At 41.8% G+C, this 18,069-nt stretch overlaps 1 protein-coding gene and 1 pseudogene across 2 annotated transcripts in view; one reads left to right on the top strand and one right to left on the bottom strand.

The window, feature by feature from the left end:
• PUDP (pseudouridine 5'-phosphatase) overlaps nt 1-16,730 on the top strand; it is a 175,018-nt gene extending 158,288 nt beyond the window's left edge. Inside the window, exons 4-5 of one of the 2 annotated variants that reach the window (XR_006695338.3) lie at nt 11,482-12,744; nt 13,135-15,390. Coding sequence is in view for 1 of the 2 variants with exons in the window: in XM_015443417.4 (XP_015298903.3) it covers nt 11,482-11,523 (42 nt within the window). In the remaining variant the exon portion in view is untranslated. Of the gene's footprint in view, nt 1-11,481 lie in introns of both variants that reach the window. The other variant, XM_015443417.4, reaches the window with a different exon arrangement.
• On the bottom strand, nt 986-1,422 carry LOC102118204 (ubiquitin-ribosomal protein eS31 fusion protein-like; annotated as a pseudogene).
• Nucleotides 16,731-18,069: the final 1,339 nt, after the last annotated feature.

Raw genomic sequence — 18,069 nt, 5'->3', positions numbered from 1 at the left:
TGCAGTTCCCTGCCCATGGGGCATTGACATTTCCAGCGAGGGCATTCCCCCTCTGCCTACCCTGTCCCCACCTTCTGAGGCAAGATCCAGTTGCTACCACTCCTCTCTGCAGCCTGGACAGCTTCTCTCTCGTTCTGCTGGAGGCATTGGAGGCAGTCAGAAGGGGAAAGAGGAAGAAGAGTCCAGACAAAAAGAGTACTATTTGGGCAGGAGAGGTGAATGAGGAAACTGGAACTTAATTTTCTGTTGATTCCTCTTATTTTTAGAACTTTCTATTCTTTGGGGAAGTTGGTTCAAATAAGTGAATTTTTCTTAATTAGAGGCTACCCTGGGAATCATAAGAAAAGACATGGCCCTTGATTTTGATGTACCTCTAGACCTTTGGGATAGATGGGCAAGTAGACAGATGTGTTCAATGGAGGGATTTTACATGGCAAACAGCAGTACACACAGAAAGCCCAGAGCTCAGTATCTGAGGCATTTGGGTTGAGTAAGCAACTGCTCAAGGCAACCCCTGGAAGGGGCTCAGGATTTAGACTCCTGCCTAAGCATTTCTCAGGAAGTTGGGAGATAACAGCCTGTGTGTGTGTGTGTGTGTGTGTGTGTGTGTGTGTGTGTGTGTGTGTATGCACACCTGCACATGTAAACCTAGGGCATGTGAACCTACGGTGTGTGAATGTAGTGCGTGGGAGGAGAGTTCCTGTCGGTTTGGAGTTAGTAGATTATAAGGTGTGAGTTGGGAGGGAAGGAAGTAATGCCAAAGAGGTGAGAAGGGACTAAGACACCAAGGACCTCCTTCCCCCACCTTCTCTGAGTCCTGGAGGAGGTGAGGAGGCTTCTCTGCTATCTCCAAACACAACCGCCACTAAAGGTGAGCAGCTTCTCTTTGTCAGTGCTCTACCTTATGTCAATTGGCTGAACAATCTCTATTTCAACCTATGACTTTTATTTTCTTAGTTCATGTCTTTTATTAACTCATACACAATTACTCGTCTGGTTTGTTGAAGCAGTAAGACAATATTTGCCGCAATAATGCCTGTCAAAGTGGCTGGCCATAAAAACTCCTGCACCACATTCATCTAAAAGGCGCTTCCCATGAAGGCAACTAATTTTGCCATTGTCATGCACCTTGGAGTATTTCAGGACAGCCAACTTAACCTTCTTTCTGTAATGCATATTCTTTTTGGCTATGGTGTAAGACTTCTTCATTTTCTTAGCACCACCATGAAATCTCAACACATGATGAAGAGTGGACTCTTCTTGAGTGTTGTAATCAGACAAAGTACGTCCATCTTCCAGTTGCTCGACAGCAAAGATCAGTCTTTGCTGGTCAGGAGGAATTCCTTCCTTATCCTGGGTCTTGGCCTTTACATTTTCTATTGTATCCAATGGTTCAATGTTGAGAATGATGGTCTTCTCCATTTTTCCAAAGATGTGCATTTTTAAAACTCCAACAAATATTCATTACACTCCCACTCTGAGGCAGGTGCTGTAATATTTGCTAGGAATACAAGGACTATCAAAACTAGATGGGTTCCTACCTCAGGGTTAGTTAAATAATTACACAAATAAATGTGAATTTACAACTGTTCTAAGTGCAGTGAAGGATACAGATACATGAATATGTATACATTTATACATACAAATATATATGCATGTATATGTATCTTATAAGGGGATTTGACTCAGTCTTGGGGGAGAGATGGTTCATTTGAAGAAGTGACATTCCAGTAGATATTCTGGAAGTGTTAACTAAGACTTAACTAGGGAATACTTGGGTATGCATATGACAGGCCAGGCCTCACTAACAGCTGAACAGGCAGGCCTCCGTAACAACTGTTTCAGCACTAACTGATAAATATTAAAAGCTGATATTCCAGTCCTTATACAAAGGCTGGAATATAACAAAAGCCCACCAAGAGTTTTGCCCAGGCCTCTCTCCTGGACCTCGAAGCATGACAAGATTACGAAGGAAATCTTAACAGGACCCTTTTTAGGATTAAACAAGTTTTACTGGGGGTCTGAAGAAACTCCCCAAACCTCTATGCTTTAGCAGAAAACAAGATAAGGGTAATTACCCCAGCACCTGGACCCATTTAGATCAAGTCAATTTACTGAGGCTCCAGAGGAAGGTCTCCAGGACTCAGACCTTAGTTATGGATTAGAAGATGTTAATCACTTATAGCTTTAAATGAATGCACACTTACACATGGACATATAGCTTAGAAGGCATATAAGCTCTGGAAAAGTTTGTAATTTTGAGTAGGTCTAGTGATAATTTCTAGGCCTTCTCCCTACACCCGGTTACAGAAATGAAAACTCTCTTCTCTACCAGTTCATCTCCATCTCATTATTGGGCCACGAGAATAAGCAGCCTGATCGTTGGTTTGGTCCGGGAATATGCATGTTTAGGGGCTGGGAATATGGGAGAGAGCCTGGCCTCTTAGAGCACCTTGAGGAAAGCCAGCCAGCCGAGGGAAGAGTGGGAGCACCAAAAGAGATGAGACTGGAGGAGCCTGACCTTGCTGGGTTTCGAGAAATCAGGTGCACAGTTTTGTCTTTGAAAATCTGCCTTTTTGTGGTGGTTCCACTGCAGATGGCAGATGAAAAAGGAAGAATACTATGCAGACCCACGAGATTGCCCTAGGACTTTTTTCCCCTCTTACTGCATTGTATCCTTACTTTTTCATAAAAATGCCACTGAGAATCAGTGTAGAATTGACTTTGAAATCAGAATGTTGGTGTTTTCAGTGGCATGACTTTGGGAAAATAATACCTGAGAACCTCAGTTTTCTCAAAATTAGAATGGAGATTGTAATACCTATAAGATTAAATGAAATCACATATGACCAGACATAACAGGTGGTCAACAGATGGAAGCTTATTGCGATTCCCAAGTGATTGGTGATTAACTGATGTTCTAGACCAGGGATCAACATTTTCTGTAAAAGCCAGGTAGTAAATATATTCCACTTTTTGGGCCATATGGTATCTGTCTCAATGGCTCAATTCTGCAGCTGCAGCAGGAAAATACCGTGGACAGTATGTCATGAATGGGCATGACTGTGTTTTAATAAAACTTTATTTATAAACATGAGCAGTGGGCCACATTTGGCCCATGAGCATAGTTTGCCGACCCCCATTTAGAACATTTTCTATGGGTCACGATATCCAATGTATGCTATTAAGCAGTCCGTCTTAGTTGCTGTCACATATATAACAATCCAGTAACTCTGCAAGATAGGTATTACTGCCTCTCCTTGACAACTAAAGCTCAGTGATGTTAGGAAATTCATTTCCATTCACACAATCAGCAGTTGCTGCAAAATGAACCCCCGAGTCTCTAATTTCCCTGAACTTAAGCTGGTTTCCTTATTGTGTTTCTTTCTTAACTTGGTATTTAATGCTCCTTGGTTATCCTGATGTTCTTGGAGGAATATAGATGCCCATTATTCTTATGGCACACATATTTCTAACCTAAACTCTTTCCTCAGGCCACCTCTAAGACTGCTGGATTTTGCATTTTTCTTCCCGGGTTTTTTAGCATATGCTCCCTGGGCTTTCTCTCTGCTGCTCTGTCCACATCCATCACATCCCACCTATGTGAAGCTCACATGTATAATTCCTCTTGGCTGGTGATTTCCAGTTTTTCAGGTTTCTCACATCAGAGGTGACTGCCCCGGAGCAGGCTTCTCAGCCTTTAATTTTATTTCGGCTGGACGGTACATGAAACGGGGTCTTGGCAGCTGGAGGGAGGGTTGCATGCAAACTTTTTTAATTTTCACGAAGCAACTTAACAGGTCTGAGACTGGCAATGAAATTCTGCTTTGGGGATATTCAGATGAAGAAGAAAACACAACATGAACCCAATTTATTTTCTTCTGACACCTCTAAAACTATATTTCATACTTGCTCCTTTTTATCACTTCTGAGCAGTGGATTGCATGGATGCCTGGGGCTGATGGCCCTCCAGGATGCGAGTTTCGCTGGAAGCCAGGGAGAGAGCAGACGCTAAATTCAGAGTCAAACACAATGACAGAAATAGCAAAAAACAAAGGTTCATGTCAGACCCGAGCCCTGGGCGACTTCTTGAGTTTTCTACTTTGCGGTCAAGTTAAGCCTTTAGAATGCTTTCAAAGGTGTCCTTTCTTTGGGGTACAATTTATTACATTTCTATTAAAATACAGGGCCGCCTCTATCAGACTTCTGTGGCCGGAGGGGGTGATTGTCATCTGCTGTGGTTTTTCACTGTAATGAAAGCATAACTGGGAAGAGCCTGCGCTGAGCCCCTGGGCTGTGCGGGGTTGGAGGTGGTAGGTGCACTCCACATGCAGTTTTCAGTGAACGTGAAAGGTCCTGCTGAGGGCGGTTTGTAGGGCTGTTACAGGAAAGGGATCCAGATCCAGACCCCAAGAGAGGGCTCTTGGATCTCTCACAAGAAAGAATTCAGAGCAAATCTGCAGAGTAAACTGAAAGCGAGTTAATATTAGTAAGAAAGTACAGGAATAAAAGAATGGCTACTCTGATCATAGACAGGTCAGCCCTGGGGGCTGCTGGTTGCCCATTTTTATGGTTATTTCTTGATGATATGCTAGACAAGGGGTGGATTATTCATGCCTCCCCTTTTTAGACCATATAGCATAACTTCCTAATGTTGCCATGGCATTTATAAACTGTCATGGCGCTGGTGGGAGTATAGCACTGAAGTCGACCAGAGGTCACTCTCTTCACCATCTTGTTTTTGGTGGGATTTGGCTGGCTTCTTTACTGCAACCTGTTGCATCAGCAAAGTCTTTGTGACCTGTATCTTGTGCCGACCTCCTATCTCATCCTGTGACTTAGAATGCCTTAACCATTGGGGAATTCAGCCCAGTAGGTTTCAGCCTTATTTTACCAAGATCCTATTCAAGATGGAGTTGCTCTGGTTCACATGCCTCTGACAGAACCACTGAGTCACCCCTCCAGGAAGGTGGGCACTGAGAATTATTACGGGGCAAGAGGCTGCCTCCAGAGGGGCCGTGTGGCAGGCCAGGTCTCACTAACACAGGCCTCCATAACAACTGTTTCAGCACTGACCGAGTGGTGAAGTTAAATATTAAAAGCTGATGGAGCCAGTGCCCTCGTACAAAGGCTGGAATGTAACAAAAGCCCACCAAGAGTTTTGCCCAGGCCTTTCCTGGACCTTAAAGCATGACAAGATTTTAACAAAGGAATTCTTAGCGGGACCCATTTAGGATTAAACAAGCTTTATTAGGGGTCTGAAGAAATTTCCTAAGTTTCCATAAACAAGCTTTATTGGGGACTAAAGGAGCTCCCCAAACCTCCATGATTTAGCAGGAGACAAGATAAAGGTAATCACCCCAGCACTTGGACCCATCTAGATTAAGTCAACTTACTGAGACTCCAGAGGAAGGTCTTCAGGACTCAGATCTTAGTTATGAGTAATCGCTTATGTCTTTAGATGAATGCACACTTTACATGTAGATATATAGCTTAGAAGGTATATAAGCTCTGGAAAGCTTTGTAATTTTGAATTGATCTGGCGATAATTTCCAGGCCTCCTCCCTGTAACTGCAGAAGTTAAAACTCCCTTCTTTCCCAGTTCATCTGCACCTTATTCATTGGTCCTCTAGAATAAGCGGCCTGACCCTCAGTTTGGTCTGGGAACAGCTAGGCTGTAGAACGATTTCTGAAGGCTTTTGACCAACCCAAAAGCACTTTTCCGTAATAAAACTTGCAAAAATATCAAGTCCATTCATTTTTAAAAGCACCAGCCCCGTAATGGCTCAGGCACTGATTTCTTGACTCTATGCTTTCAGTGGGCCGGTTGGTATTGAATCACCTAATTTTGGTTCAGGTGTTCCTGGCATTATGTTTATTTGCAAAGCACAGCCCCGATTGTGCAAATAGTGTGAAACCCAAATTGTGTGAATCCTTAGATAAAATTATGGTTCTGAAGGCAGAATTTTCCATGGATTCAGAGGCAGTATTCTCCCGCTTACACCCTGAATTTCCTGGAATCACAAAGCATTGGAATGGTTTTTAAACCTGCACTGATGTAGTACGATCTAATTAATGTACCAGGAGGGTGGTGGCTGGCTTGGGTGTGGCATTACTTAACTCCTAATTCAAGGAATCTTTTAAGATTTACTAATTTATAGGAATTTAAGGAATGTTGGGAAGACATTGAACTAAAATTTAACCCACCTCCACTCCCTGATCTCCTCCCCATTTAATTTTTTTGTGTAGCACTTATGGCACTCTATATTTTTCCTTAAAAAATAGAACAGCTATATTGAGATATCATTCACATACCACCCAATTCGCCCATTTCATGTGTACAATTGAATGCCTCTTAGTCTATTCACGGGTTTGGGCAAACATCAGCCCAGTGCATTTTAGATCACTTTCATCACTGCCCCAAAGAAACCCCATACTCATTAACTCCCTCTTTTCCTTCCCGCCTCCAATCCCTGGCAGCCAGTAGTCTGTCTTTCTGTCTTGATGGATTTGCCTATTCTGGACACTTCAAATAAATGGAATCATACAACCTGTGACTGAAACTGCCTTTGCAAAAATCATAACTGAGAAAATTATGACAGTGAAAGACATCAGACCTAGCTGATATCATCTCGTTTCTAACTGTCACCAGTGGGTGTCCAGGTTCTTGGCGTCTTGAACAAAGAATTGGACAAAACGCACACACAAAGCAAGGAAGGAATAAAGGGCTTTATTGAAAACGAAAGTACACTCCACAGTGTGGGAGTGGGCCCGAGCATAGGGGATCAAGGGCCCCGTTACAGAATTTTGGGGAGTTTAAATACCCTCTAGACAATTCCATTGGTTACTTGGGGTACGCCCTATGTAAATGAAGAGGATGAAGTAAAGTTGCAAAGTTATTTACTTGGCCTACACCCTATGGAGAGGATATTTCCTGTCATAGCTGAAGTGTGAATTGGCCTTCTGTTTCTTGCCTCCAAATTCTATTTTCCTGCCTCATAACCTCTAAACTGCCCTTGTTCATTACTGGGCGTAGGCTGAACTGGCTTTGGGAAGGAATTTAATATATAGTTTAAATAATAGCCTTTCCAGAAAGGCTAAACTGTTCTTGTAAAATAAATGAAAGGCCACTAGCCAACAAGTCAAGATGAAAGGGGCTGGAGTTCTAAATTACCAACCATTATTCCAGAGATCATAAAATTTGCAACTTCCCCAATTACTCTTGAAGGTAACATCACTACTGTGAGCCTAAGACCAACATTTTGAGATTTTTTTTTCATGTTTTTGCATTTCTAACAACCAGATGGCCCCACCTGGACCTGCCAACCAATTCTGTGGCCCCCACCTAGGAACTGACTCAGCAGAAAAGAACAGTTTCGCTCCCTATGATTTCATTCCCAAGTCAATCAATCAACACTCCCGATTCACTGGCCGCCTACCCACCAAATTATCCTTAAAAACTCTGATCCCCAAGGTCTTGGGGAAGCTGATTTGAGTAATAATAAAACTCCAGTCTCCTGCACAGCCAGCTTTGCATGAATTACTCTTTCTCTATTACAATTCCTCTGTCTTGATAAATCTGCTATGTCTAGGCAGCGGACAAGGTGAACCCCTTTGGGCAGTTACATGACCGTTTGTGCCTGGCTTCTTTCACTGAGCCTCGTGTTTTCAGGGTTCCGCCATGTTGCCAGTGTATCAGAACATCATTCCTTTTTATGGCTGGATCATATTGCATTGTATGGATGGACCACATTTTGTTTATCCTTTCGCCAGGCAATGGACATTTGTGTTGTTTCCACCTCTTGGCTATTATGAATAATACCGCCTTTGCAAAAGTATGACAGTGAGAGAAATCTGACATGGCTGACTCTCCTGCTTGTATCCTCACAGGTTGGCTATCTTTGCTCATTCCTGGGCATGGGTCAAGCTAACTTTGGGACAAATTTAGCTTATAGTTTAAATGATAATAGCCCTTCCCCCAAACTAAACTGTTTTTGGAAAACTGATGAAAAGCCACCAAGTTAGAAGGATGAGAGAGGCTTGAATTCTAAATAATTACCAAGCATTATTCTGGAGGTTGAAAGATTTGCAACTTCCCCAATTACTCCTGCAGATAACATCACTATGACAGAACCTAAGATTGTCCTTTTGAGATGTCTTTTCAGGTTTTTGCATTTCTGACAATCAGATGGCCCCACCTGGACCCGTGACTCAAACCAGTCTTGTAGCTCCCACTCAGAAGTGGACTCAGTGCATGAGGACCATTTACCACACCCCTATAATGGCATCCCCAACCAATAGTATGCCCCCTACACTAGTCCCTGCCCACCAAACTATCTTAGAAAAACCTCCAACCTCCAAGCCGTCGGGGATATTGATTTGAGTAATAATTCTGTCTCCCAAGTGGCATGGCTGACCTCATGCCAATTAAGCTCTTTCTTTACTGCAATGCCACATCTGGGTGAGTTTATTTTATATTTGCAGGGGGCAGGAGGAACACATTAGGCAGTTACACTATGAACACCTGTGTACACATTGTGTGTGTGTGTGGCTCCATAAGTTCTCATTTCTCTTGGATATATGCTTGTGTGTATGTGTGTATTTGTGTGTGTGTATGTGTGTGTGTCCATAAGTTCTCATTTCTCTTGGGTATATGCATGTGTGTGTGTGTATGTGTGTGTATCCATAAGTTCTCATTTTTCTTGGGGGGGGGTGTGTGTGTGTGTCTGTAACTCCTCATTTCTTTTGGGTGTAATCCTAGGAACAGAATTGCCAGGCACCATGAAGGCCTGGACTTTGGCTGCATTGTTTATTCTGCCTGGCATATAGCAGATGTGCGCCAAACTCTTGTAAAATGAATACATGAATTTTAAAATCCTAATCTGAAGATCTGTGTCCAATCCTTGCCTTTTTTCCAATTGACTCTATAATTTGGGGAAAGGCAAAAATGTTTCTTGACCTCAATTTTCACATCTCTAAAATTTTGGACTGGAATAGATGATTTCTAAAATGACTCAGTAAGTAAACTATATGAAATGATGGGGCTGAGGTTACTTTTCCCTTAAAACATAGGGAAAATGAACAATAACTTTTAAATTGGGGTTGGGATTTATAGGTGAAAAAATGGCTTTGTAATTATTTCTAGCTCTTGGAACAGAGGGCATTTTTCAAGTGAGACTCTCTGATGAAACTTTTAATTTTTTTTATGCTAACAATGGCACTAAAAATGCTATGTCGGCTGATTCAAGAATATGGGAATAACCACAGTGAGAAACACTTATTAGTGGATGGATAAGCCACAGCAATAAGTATATAGAGAAAGTTTTATTAAACACCTGCCAATTTTAAAACATTGGGGTTTCTTCCTAACCTTTTTAAATTAAAAAACGGAAACATATACAACATAGAGAAAATAATGGCAATGAACATGATGTAACTCAGCTTCAACAGTTCTCAACTGCTGACCAATCTTGTTTCAATTACCCCCCGCCAACTGACTCATTTTGAAGTAATTCCCAGACATCACATCATCTTATCTGTCAATATTTCTGCGCCACATAGGATTTGGGTGAAGATTTGAATTTAGTTGATGCTGAAGCTCACCTTCAATCCAATTCAACATCAATTTATGGAGCCTTGAGCTTTTGTCGGTCTCATGCTGGGTTGTGTGGGTGATGTGGAGATGAGTATCACACAGCGTCTGTTTTTCAGGCTTTTTCTAGTGGGAAATAAAGCACCGTGCAAAGGAGAGAGTGCAGTTTTCCCCTGGTATCTGTGGGGGATTGGCTCCAGGAACCCTGTGGATACCAATATCCACAGATGTCCAAGTCCCTGTTATAAAATGTCACGGTACTTGTATATAAACTACACAATCCTCCCATATATTTCAAATCATCTTTATATTACTTAGAATACCTCATACAATGTAAATAGTATGTAAATAGTTGCTCTACTGTCTTGTTTAGAGAAAAATGACAAGAAAAAAAGGACATACGTGTTCAGTACAGATATAATCAGTCTTGTGGTTCTTTTTTTGTTGTTGTTGTTTGTTTGTTTTGTTTTGGTTTTGTTTTTAATTTTCATCCATAGTTGGTTGAATCCTCAGATGCAAAACCCATGGATACAGAGGGCCGGCTGTAATGCACCTTGAGTGCTGCGAAACTGATAATAGAACTACCATTGGAGGTGCTAATGATCAACAACAAAGGAGCAAGTTAATATGATAAAAGGAGGCCAGGATAAAAATGTGGCTCATGCCTGTAATCCCAGCAATTTGGGAGGCTAAGGCGAGAGCATCTCTTGAGCCCAGGAATTCAAGACCAGCCTGGGCAACAGAGCAAGACCCCTTCTCTACAAAATATTTAAAACATTAGCTAGGTATGGTGACACATGCCTGTAGTCTCAGCTCCTGCAGAGGCTAAGGTGGAAGGATCACTTTAGCCTAGGAGGTTGAGGCTGCAGTGAGCCATGATTGTGCCACTGCACTCTAGCCTGGGTAACAAAACATGACCCTGTCTCAGAGAAAAAGAAAGAAAGAGGAAGGAAAGGAAGAAAGCAAGAAAGAAGGAAAGAAAGAAAGAAAGAAGGAAAGAAAGAAAGAAAGAAAGAAAGAAAGAAAGAAAGAAAGAAAGAAAGAAAGAAAGAAAGAAAGAAGGAAGAAAAAGAAAGAAAGAGAGAGAAAGAAAGAAAGAAGAAAGAAAGAGAGAAAGAAAGAAAGAAGGGAGGGAGGGAGAGTATTAATTAACATAATTTTAATCTAGAAACAACTCTCAGCCACCAATCTTTGTTTCTTGCCCAAAAATGTTTTATCCTCTGCACCTGCTCCTTGATTTCTGTGTATATGCTGTCTGCTTTGAGTTGCTTGGGTTTTTTAAGAAGCAAGTGTTAGCTTCTATTAGTGTTAGCAGTTGCTTTGAGGTCCACATCTGGATGTCTGAAGTTCAGAGGTCCTGAGGCTGGTGAATGGACTTGGGAATGGAAAATCGAGCAGTTTTATCAAAAGACAAGAAAGCAAGATTATAGAATACAATTCACACTTTCTGCTACACCAACAGGCTTCCCATTTGCTTTTGGCAACTTCTCATTACTGCGATCACTGACCATCCCTATCTGTAAAAATACTCATTGGCTAAGATGGCCCAGAATTGATTCTTGAAAGGTTTTTAAGTTATTCTTTTATTTTATTATGTCTTTTTTGTTTAAGTCTGAGATGACCGTTGTTCATTTTTTGTTAAGTCATCTGTCTTTTATTATAAACATTTTTACCAACCTTTGACCTAATAGAGTCAACTATTGCTCTTTTCTCATTCCTTAATGGTGAGTACAATCTGGACAATGATACACATTTATTAAAAACAAATTAAGCTAAAATTAAACAAAAGGCTACTTTTTTCAAAAATGTCAACAGCACAGGAAAAAATGAATACGAATAGTGTCTACATTGTAAATCCAAGTTGTTCTCTCTCTCTCTCTTTTTTTTAGAAAGAACATTACGTGGCATTGTCTACTGAAGATGGGATTTAGCACAAAAACCATCATGGATTCCATCAAAGAGATCATTAATGTCTCAAAACGTCTCCAAGGATACATGATCTACAAAGGACCACAGAGTGCCTGCAAAATTGGGTTGAAAAACTGAAGAAGGCAAATAGAGTTTATGGCAAGGTTCTGTGTTACTAGACTGCCCTTGAACCCATAGCCATGGAATTTGTTCAAATCCTACACACTGTTTAAGGCATTGTTTAATTGGCACCTTCTGTGTGAGGAATCATGAGTGCCATATACCACTTTATGATAACCTAGGACTCTGGCCCCAGACTCCAATATTCAGGCTAGCAGGGCTAGACCATGTGAAGAACTTGTTTTGCAAGAATAGGAGGTAGCCAAGGCCTGGAATCCAAATAGGTTCCATGATGTTCTTGAACATCTTCCTGACAAGTCCATATTACAAAATGGCAGAGCACAGGCTCAGATTCAGACTGTGGAGCTAGCTCATGCATTGTCTATGCAAGTGCTGAATTTTTCTGCCATGTCAGAGCTTTCCATGGCCAGGTCAGATAAAGGTCTCAGCATTTTAGCCTCAGCTCTTAGAGCCTCTTTTTCCTGGCCTTTGGTTTGCCAAGTCACTGTCCAAGTATCTGAGTAGCAACAACACATGGAGCTCTAAGCAGAAGTCCCAGGTGGTGATGCCTGGGATGTTCTGGCTTTGGTGGAGACCCAAGCAGAGGTCCCAGGTGGTGACTCCTGGGATGCTCTCACTTTAGTAATATTGATTTCAGCTTTATATCACTTGCCTTTAATAGTCAAGGTGTCCAAAGTCACAAATTCAAACCCCAATGGAAGAAAATAATAATTTGTTCCATGGGTGCAAAAATACAGTCTGATATCTCAAATTTATTCCATTGATTATTCTTTAAACTAGAAGAGGTATGTGTCAACACAGAAATGGTCTTTATTATGGAGAACAAATTCCTTGAATGTGTATACTATTGATTCTAGGTCAACAATGTCATTTTCAGATTTGCAGGGCAGCAAAGTTTTGCTTAAAACTCCCTCCTCTTAGATGATTTTAGCAGTCACCTTAGCGTCTACATCCTGAAGGTGTCCTTGATAGTACGTTTTCTGCTCCTCTAAAGTAAGGGGTCAGTCTGTGGTCCCCGTGGTGAGATTGGGTTCTTCCTGCCTATTCCTGGAGTGGCATGGAGAAAAGAGCACGGATTTACAGAACAGACATTTGAGAGAGAGGTAGGAAACTCTGTATTTATTTAAATGCAAACTCAAATATTGCAAATTTAGTAAAACATGTGGGAAGAGTTCTTTTACAGAGCAATTTTCTGTTGCCTAGGATATAAATCCTTAGAGTTTTTCTGTGTAGTGATTGGCATTTACAAATAAGAACCTTCCCTGTTTTGCAAGGTTACATGTTAGTTAACGTTTGCAATGCCTCTGGAGTCGCTAATTATTTTGTTTATATTCCATGCTCAAAAAATCAGAGGGGAGGAGTTTCACCTCAGGCTTTGGCTCTGAGAACAGTACAGCAGAAGTTTTGATTTTCATCCACAGAGAGTAACAGGGGGTTGAGTAATCCAAATGACCAGAGGTCAGATGCCTCTTGATGCCGTGTTGTTCTTTCAGCGGAACCCACATTCAGAATTCTCTAAGGAAGGAGCTGGGACAGAGGTGCTAAACTTTGCCTCAAAAAGGATCTTCTTGGGTGGCTGGCAAGATGACTGAATAGGAACAGCTCCGGTCTGCAGCTCCCGGTGGGATCAATGCAAAAGGCAGGTGATTTCTGCATTTCCAACTGAGGTATCCGGCTCATCTCACTGGGACTAGTTAGACAGTGGGTGCAGCCCATGGAGGGCGAGCAGAAGCAGGGTGGGGCGTTGCCTCACCCAGGAAGCTCAAGAGGTTGGGGAACTCCCTCCCCTAGCCAAGGGAAGCTGTGAGAGACTGTGCCGTGAGGAACCGTGCGTTCTGGCCCAGATTCTATGCTTTTCCCATGGTCTTTGCAACCCGCAGACCAGGAGATTCCCTCAGGTGTCTATACCACCAGGACCTTGGGTTTCAAGCACAAAACTGGGCGGCCGGTTGGGTAGACACTGAGCTAGCTGCAGAAGATTTTTTTTCATACCCCAGTGGCTCCTGGAATGCCAGCAAGACAGAACCGTTCACTCCGCTGGAAAGAGGGCTGAAGCCAGGGAGCCAAGTGGCCTAGATCAGTGGATACCACCCCCATGGAGCCCAGCTAGTTAAGATCCACTGGCTTGAAATTCTCGCTGCCAGCACAGCGGTCTGAAGTCCACCTAGGACACTCGAACTTGGTTGGGGGAGGGGCATCCACCACTACTTAGGCTTGACAGTTTACATTCCCCTCACAATGTAAACAAAGCTGCTGGGAAGTTCAGACTGGGCAGAGTTCACTGGCTGCAAAGCTGCTGCAGCCAGACTGCTTCACTAGATTCCTCCTCTCTGGGCAGGGCATCTCTGATAGAAAGGCAGCAGCCTAAGTCAGGGGCCTACATATAAAACTCCCATCTCCCTGAGACAGAGCACCTGGGGGAAGGGGCGGCTGTGGGAACAGCTTCAGCATTCCTGCCTGCTGACACTGAAGAGAACAGTGGATCTCCCAGCACAGTGCTCAAGCTCTGCTAAGGGTCAGACTGCCTCCTCAAGTGGGTCCCTGTGCCTCCTGACTGGGAGACACCTCCCAGTAGGGGTTAACAGACACCTCATACAGGAGAGCTCCAGCTGGCATCTGGTGGGTGCCCCTCTGGGATGAAGCTTCCAGAAGAAGGAACAGGCAGCAATCTTTGCTGTTCGGCAGCCTCCACTGGCGATACCCAGGCAAACAGGGTCTGGAGTGAACCTCCAGCAAACTCCAGGAGACCTGCAGCAGAGGGGGCTGACTGTTAGAAGAAAAACTAACAAACAGGAATAGTATCAACATCAACAAAAAGGACGTCCACACAAAAAGCCTGCTGGTCTGAAGGTCACCAGCATCAAAGACTAAAGGTAGATAAATCCACAAAGATGAGGAAAAACCAGTGGGAAAAGGCTGAAAATTCCAAAAACCAGAGTGCCTCTTCTCCAAAGGATCACAACTCCTCACCAGCAAGGGAACCAAACTGGATGGAGAATGAGTTTGACGAATTGACAGAAGTAGGTTTCAGAAAGTGGGTAATAACAAACTCCTCTGAGCTAAAGGAGCACGTTCTAACCCAATGGAAGGAAGTAAAGAACCTTGAAAAAAGGTTAAAGGAATTGCTAACTAAAATAACCAGTTTAGAGAAGAACATAAATGACCTGATGGAGCTGAAAAACAGCACGAGAATTTCGTGAAGCATAAACAAGTGTCAATAGCTGAATCGATCAAGCAGAAGAAAGGATATCAGAGACTGAAGATCAACTTAATGAAATGAAGTGTGAAGACGAGATTAGAGAAAAAAGAATGAAAAGGAACAAACAAGACTCCAAGAAATATGGGACTGTGTGAAAAGACCTAACTTACATTTGAAGGGTGTACCTGAAAATGACGAGGAAAATGGAACCAAGTTGGAAAACACTCTTCAGGTTATTATCCAGGAGAAACTCCCCAACCTAGCAAGACAAGCCAACATTCAAATTCAGGAAATACAGAGAACACCACAAAGATACTCCTTGAGAAGAGCAACCCCAAGACACATAATCGTCAGATTCACTAAGGTTGAAATGAAGGAAAAAATGTTAAGGACAGCCAGAGAGAAAGGTCAGGTTACCCACAAAGGGAAGCCCATCAGACTAACAGTGGATCTATCTGCAGAAACACTACAAGCCAGAAGAGAGTGGGGGCCAATATTCAACATTCTTAAAGAAAAGAATTTTCAACCCAGAATTTCATATCTAGTCAAACTAAGCTTCATAAGTGAAGAAGAAATAAAATACAGACAAGCAAATATTGAGAGATTTTGTCACCAGCAGACCTGCCTTACGAGAGCTCTTGAAGGAAGCACTAAATATGGAAAGGAAAAACCGGTACCAGCCACTGCAGAAACGTAGCAAATTGTAAAGACCATTGACACTACAAAGAAACTGCATCAACTGCATCAACTAACTGGCAAAATAACCATGTAGCATCATAATGACAGGATCAAATTCACACATAACAATATTAGCCTTATATGTAAATGGGCTAAATGTCCTAATAAAAAGACACAGACTAGCAAATTGGATAAAGAGTCAAGACCCATCAGTGTGCTATATTCAGGAGACCCATCTCACATGCAAAGACACACATAGGCTCGAAATAAAGGGATGGAGGAATATTTACCAAGCAAATGGAAAGCAAAAAAAACAGCAGGAGTTGCAATCCTAGTCTCTGATAAAACAGACTTTAAACCAACAAAGCTCAAAAAGGACAAAGAAGGGCATTACATAATGATAAAGGGATCAATTCAACAAGAAGAGCTAACTATCCTAAATATATATGCACCCAATAAAGGAGCACCCAGAATCATAAAGCAAGTTCTTAGAGACCTACAAAGAGACTTAGACTCCCACACAATAATAGTGGGAGGCTTTAACAACCCACTGTCAATATTAGACAGATCAACAAAACAGAATATAAACAAGGATATTCAGGACTTGAACTCAGCCCCGGACCAAGCAGACCTGATAGACTCTACAGAACTCTCCACCCCAAATCAACAGAATATACATTCTTCTCAACACCACATCACACTTATTCTAAAATTGACCACATAATTGGAAGTAAAACACTTCGCAAATGCAAAAGAATGGAAATCATAACAGTCTCTCAGACCACAGTGCAATCAAATTAGAACTCAGGATTAAGAAACTCACTCAAAACTGCACAACTACATGGCAACTAAACAACCTGCTTGTAAATGACTACTGGGTAAATAATGAAATTAAGGCAGAAATAAATAAGTTCTTTGAAACCCATGAGAACAAAGGCACAACATACAAGAATCTGTAGGTCACAGCTGAAAGTGTTTAGAGGAAAATTTATAGCACTAAATGCCCACAGGAGAAAGTGGGAAAGATCTGAAATTGACACCCTAACATCACAATGAAAAGAACTGGAGAAGCAAGAGCAAACAAATTCAAAAGCTAGCAGAATACAAGAAATAACTAAGATCAGAGCAGAACTGAAGGAGATAAAGACACGAAAAACCCTTCAAAAAAAATCAGTGAATCCAGGAGCTGTTTTTTTGAAAAGATAAACAAAATAGATAGACTGCTAGCCAGGCTAATAAAGAAGAAAAGAGAGAAGAATCATATAGACACAATAAAAAATTATAAAGGGGTATCACCACTGATCCCACAGAAATACAAACTACCATCAGAGAATACCATAAATACCTCTACGCAAATAATCTAGAAAATCTAGAAGAAATGGATAAATTCCTGGATGCATACACCCTCCCAAGACTAAACCAGGAAGAAGTTGAATCCCCAAATAGGCCAGTAACAAGTTCTGAAATTGAGGCAGTAATTAACAGCTTACCAACCAAAAACAGCCCAGGACAGATGGATTCAGAGCTGAATTCTACCAGAGGTACAAGGAGGAGCTGGTACCATTCCCTCTGAAACTATTCCAAACAATAGAAAAAGAGGGACTCATCCCTAACTCATTTTATGACACTAGCATCATCCTGATACCAAAACCTGGCAGAGACACAACTAAAAAAGAAAATTTCAGGCCAATACCCCTGATGAACATCAATGTGAAAATCCTCAATAAAATACTGGCAAACTGAATCCAGCAGCACATCAAAAAGCTTATCCACCATGATCAAGTCGGCTTCATCTCTGGGATACAAGGCTGGTGCAACATATGCAAATCAATAAACATAATCCATCACATAAACAGAACCAATGACAAAAACCACATGATTATCTCAATAGATGCAAAAAAGGCCTTTAATAAAATTCAACACCTCTTCATGTTAAAACTCTCAATAAACTAGGTATTGATGGAACATATGTCAAAATAATAAGAGCTATCTATGACAAACCCACAGCCAATATCATACTGAATGGGCAAAAGCTGGAAGCATTCCCTTTGAAAACCAGCACAAGGCAAGGATGCCCTCTCTCACCACTCCTATTCAACATAGTATTGGAAGTTCTGGCCAGAGCAATCAGGCAAGAGAAAGAAATAAAGGGTATTCAAATAGGAAGAGAGGAGGTCAAATTGTCTGTTTGCAAATGACATGATTGTATATTTAGAAAACCTCATCATCTCAGCCCAAAATCTCCTTAAGCTGATAAGCAACTTCAGCAAAGTCTCAGGATACAAAATCAATGTGCAAAACTCACAAGCATTCCTATACACTAATAATAGACAAACAGAGAGCCAAATCATGAGTGAACTCTCATTCACAATTTCTACAAAGAGAATAAAATACCTAGGAATATAACTTACAAGGGATGTGAAGGACCTCTTCGAGGAGAACTACAAACCACTGCTCAAGGAAACAAGAGGACACAAACAAATGGAAAAACATTCCATGCTCATGGATAGGAAGAATCAATATCATGAAAATGGCCATACTTGCCCAAAGT

This window comes from Macaca fascicularis, chromosome X, assembly GCF_037993035.2.
Source record: "Macaca fascicularis isolate 582-1 chromosome X, T2T-MFA8v1.1".
Classification (NCBI taxonomy): domain Eukaryota; kingdom Metazoa; phylum Chordata; class Mammalia; order Primates; family Cercopithecidae; genus Macaca; species Macaca fascicularis.
This window is presented reverse-complemented; position numbering and strand designations above follow the sequence as displayed.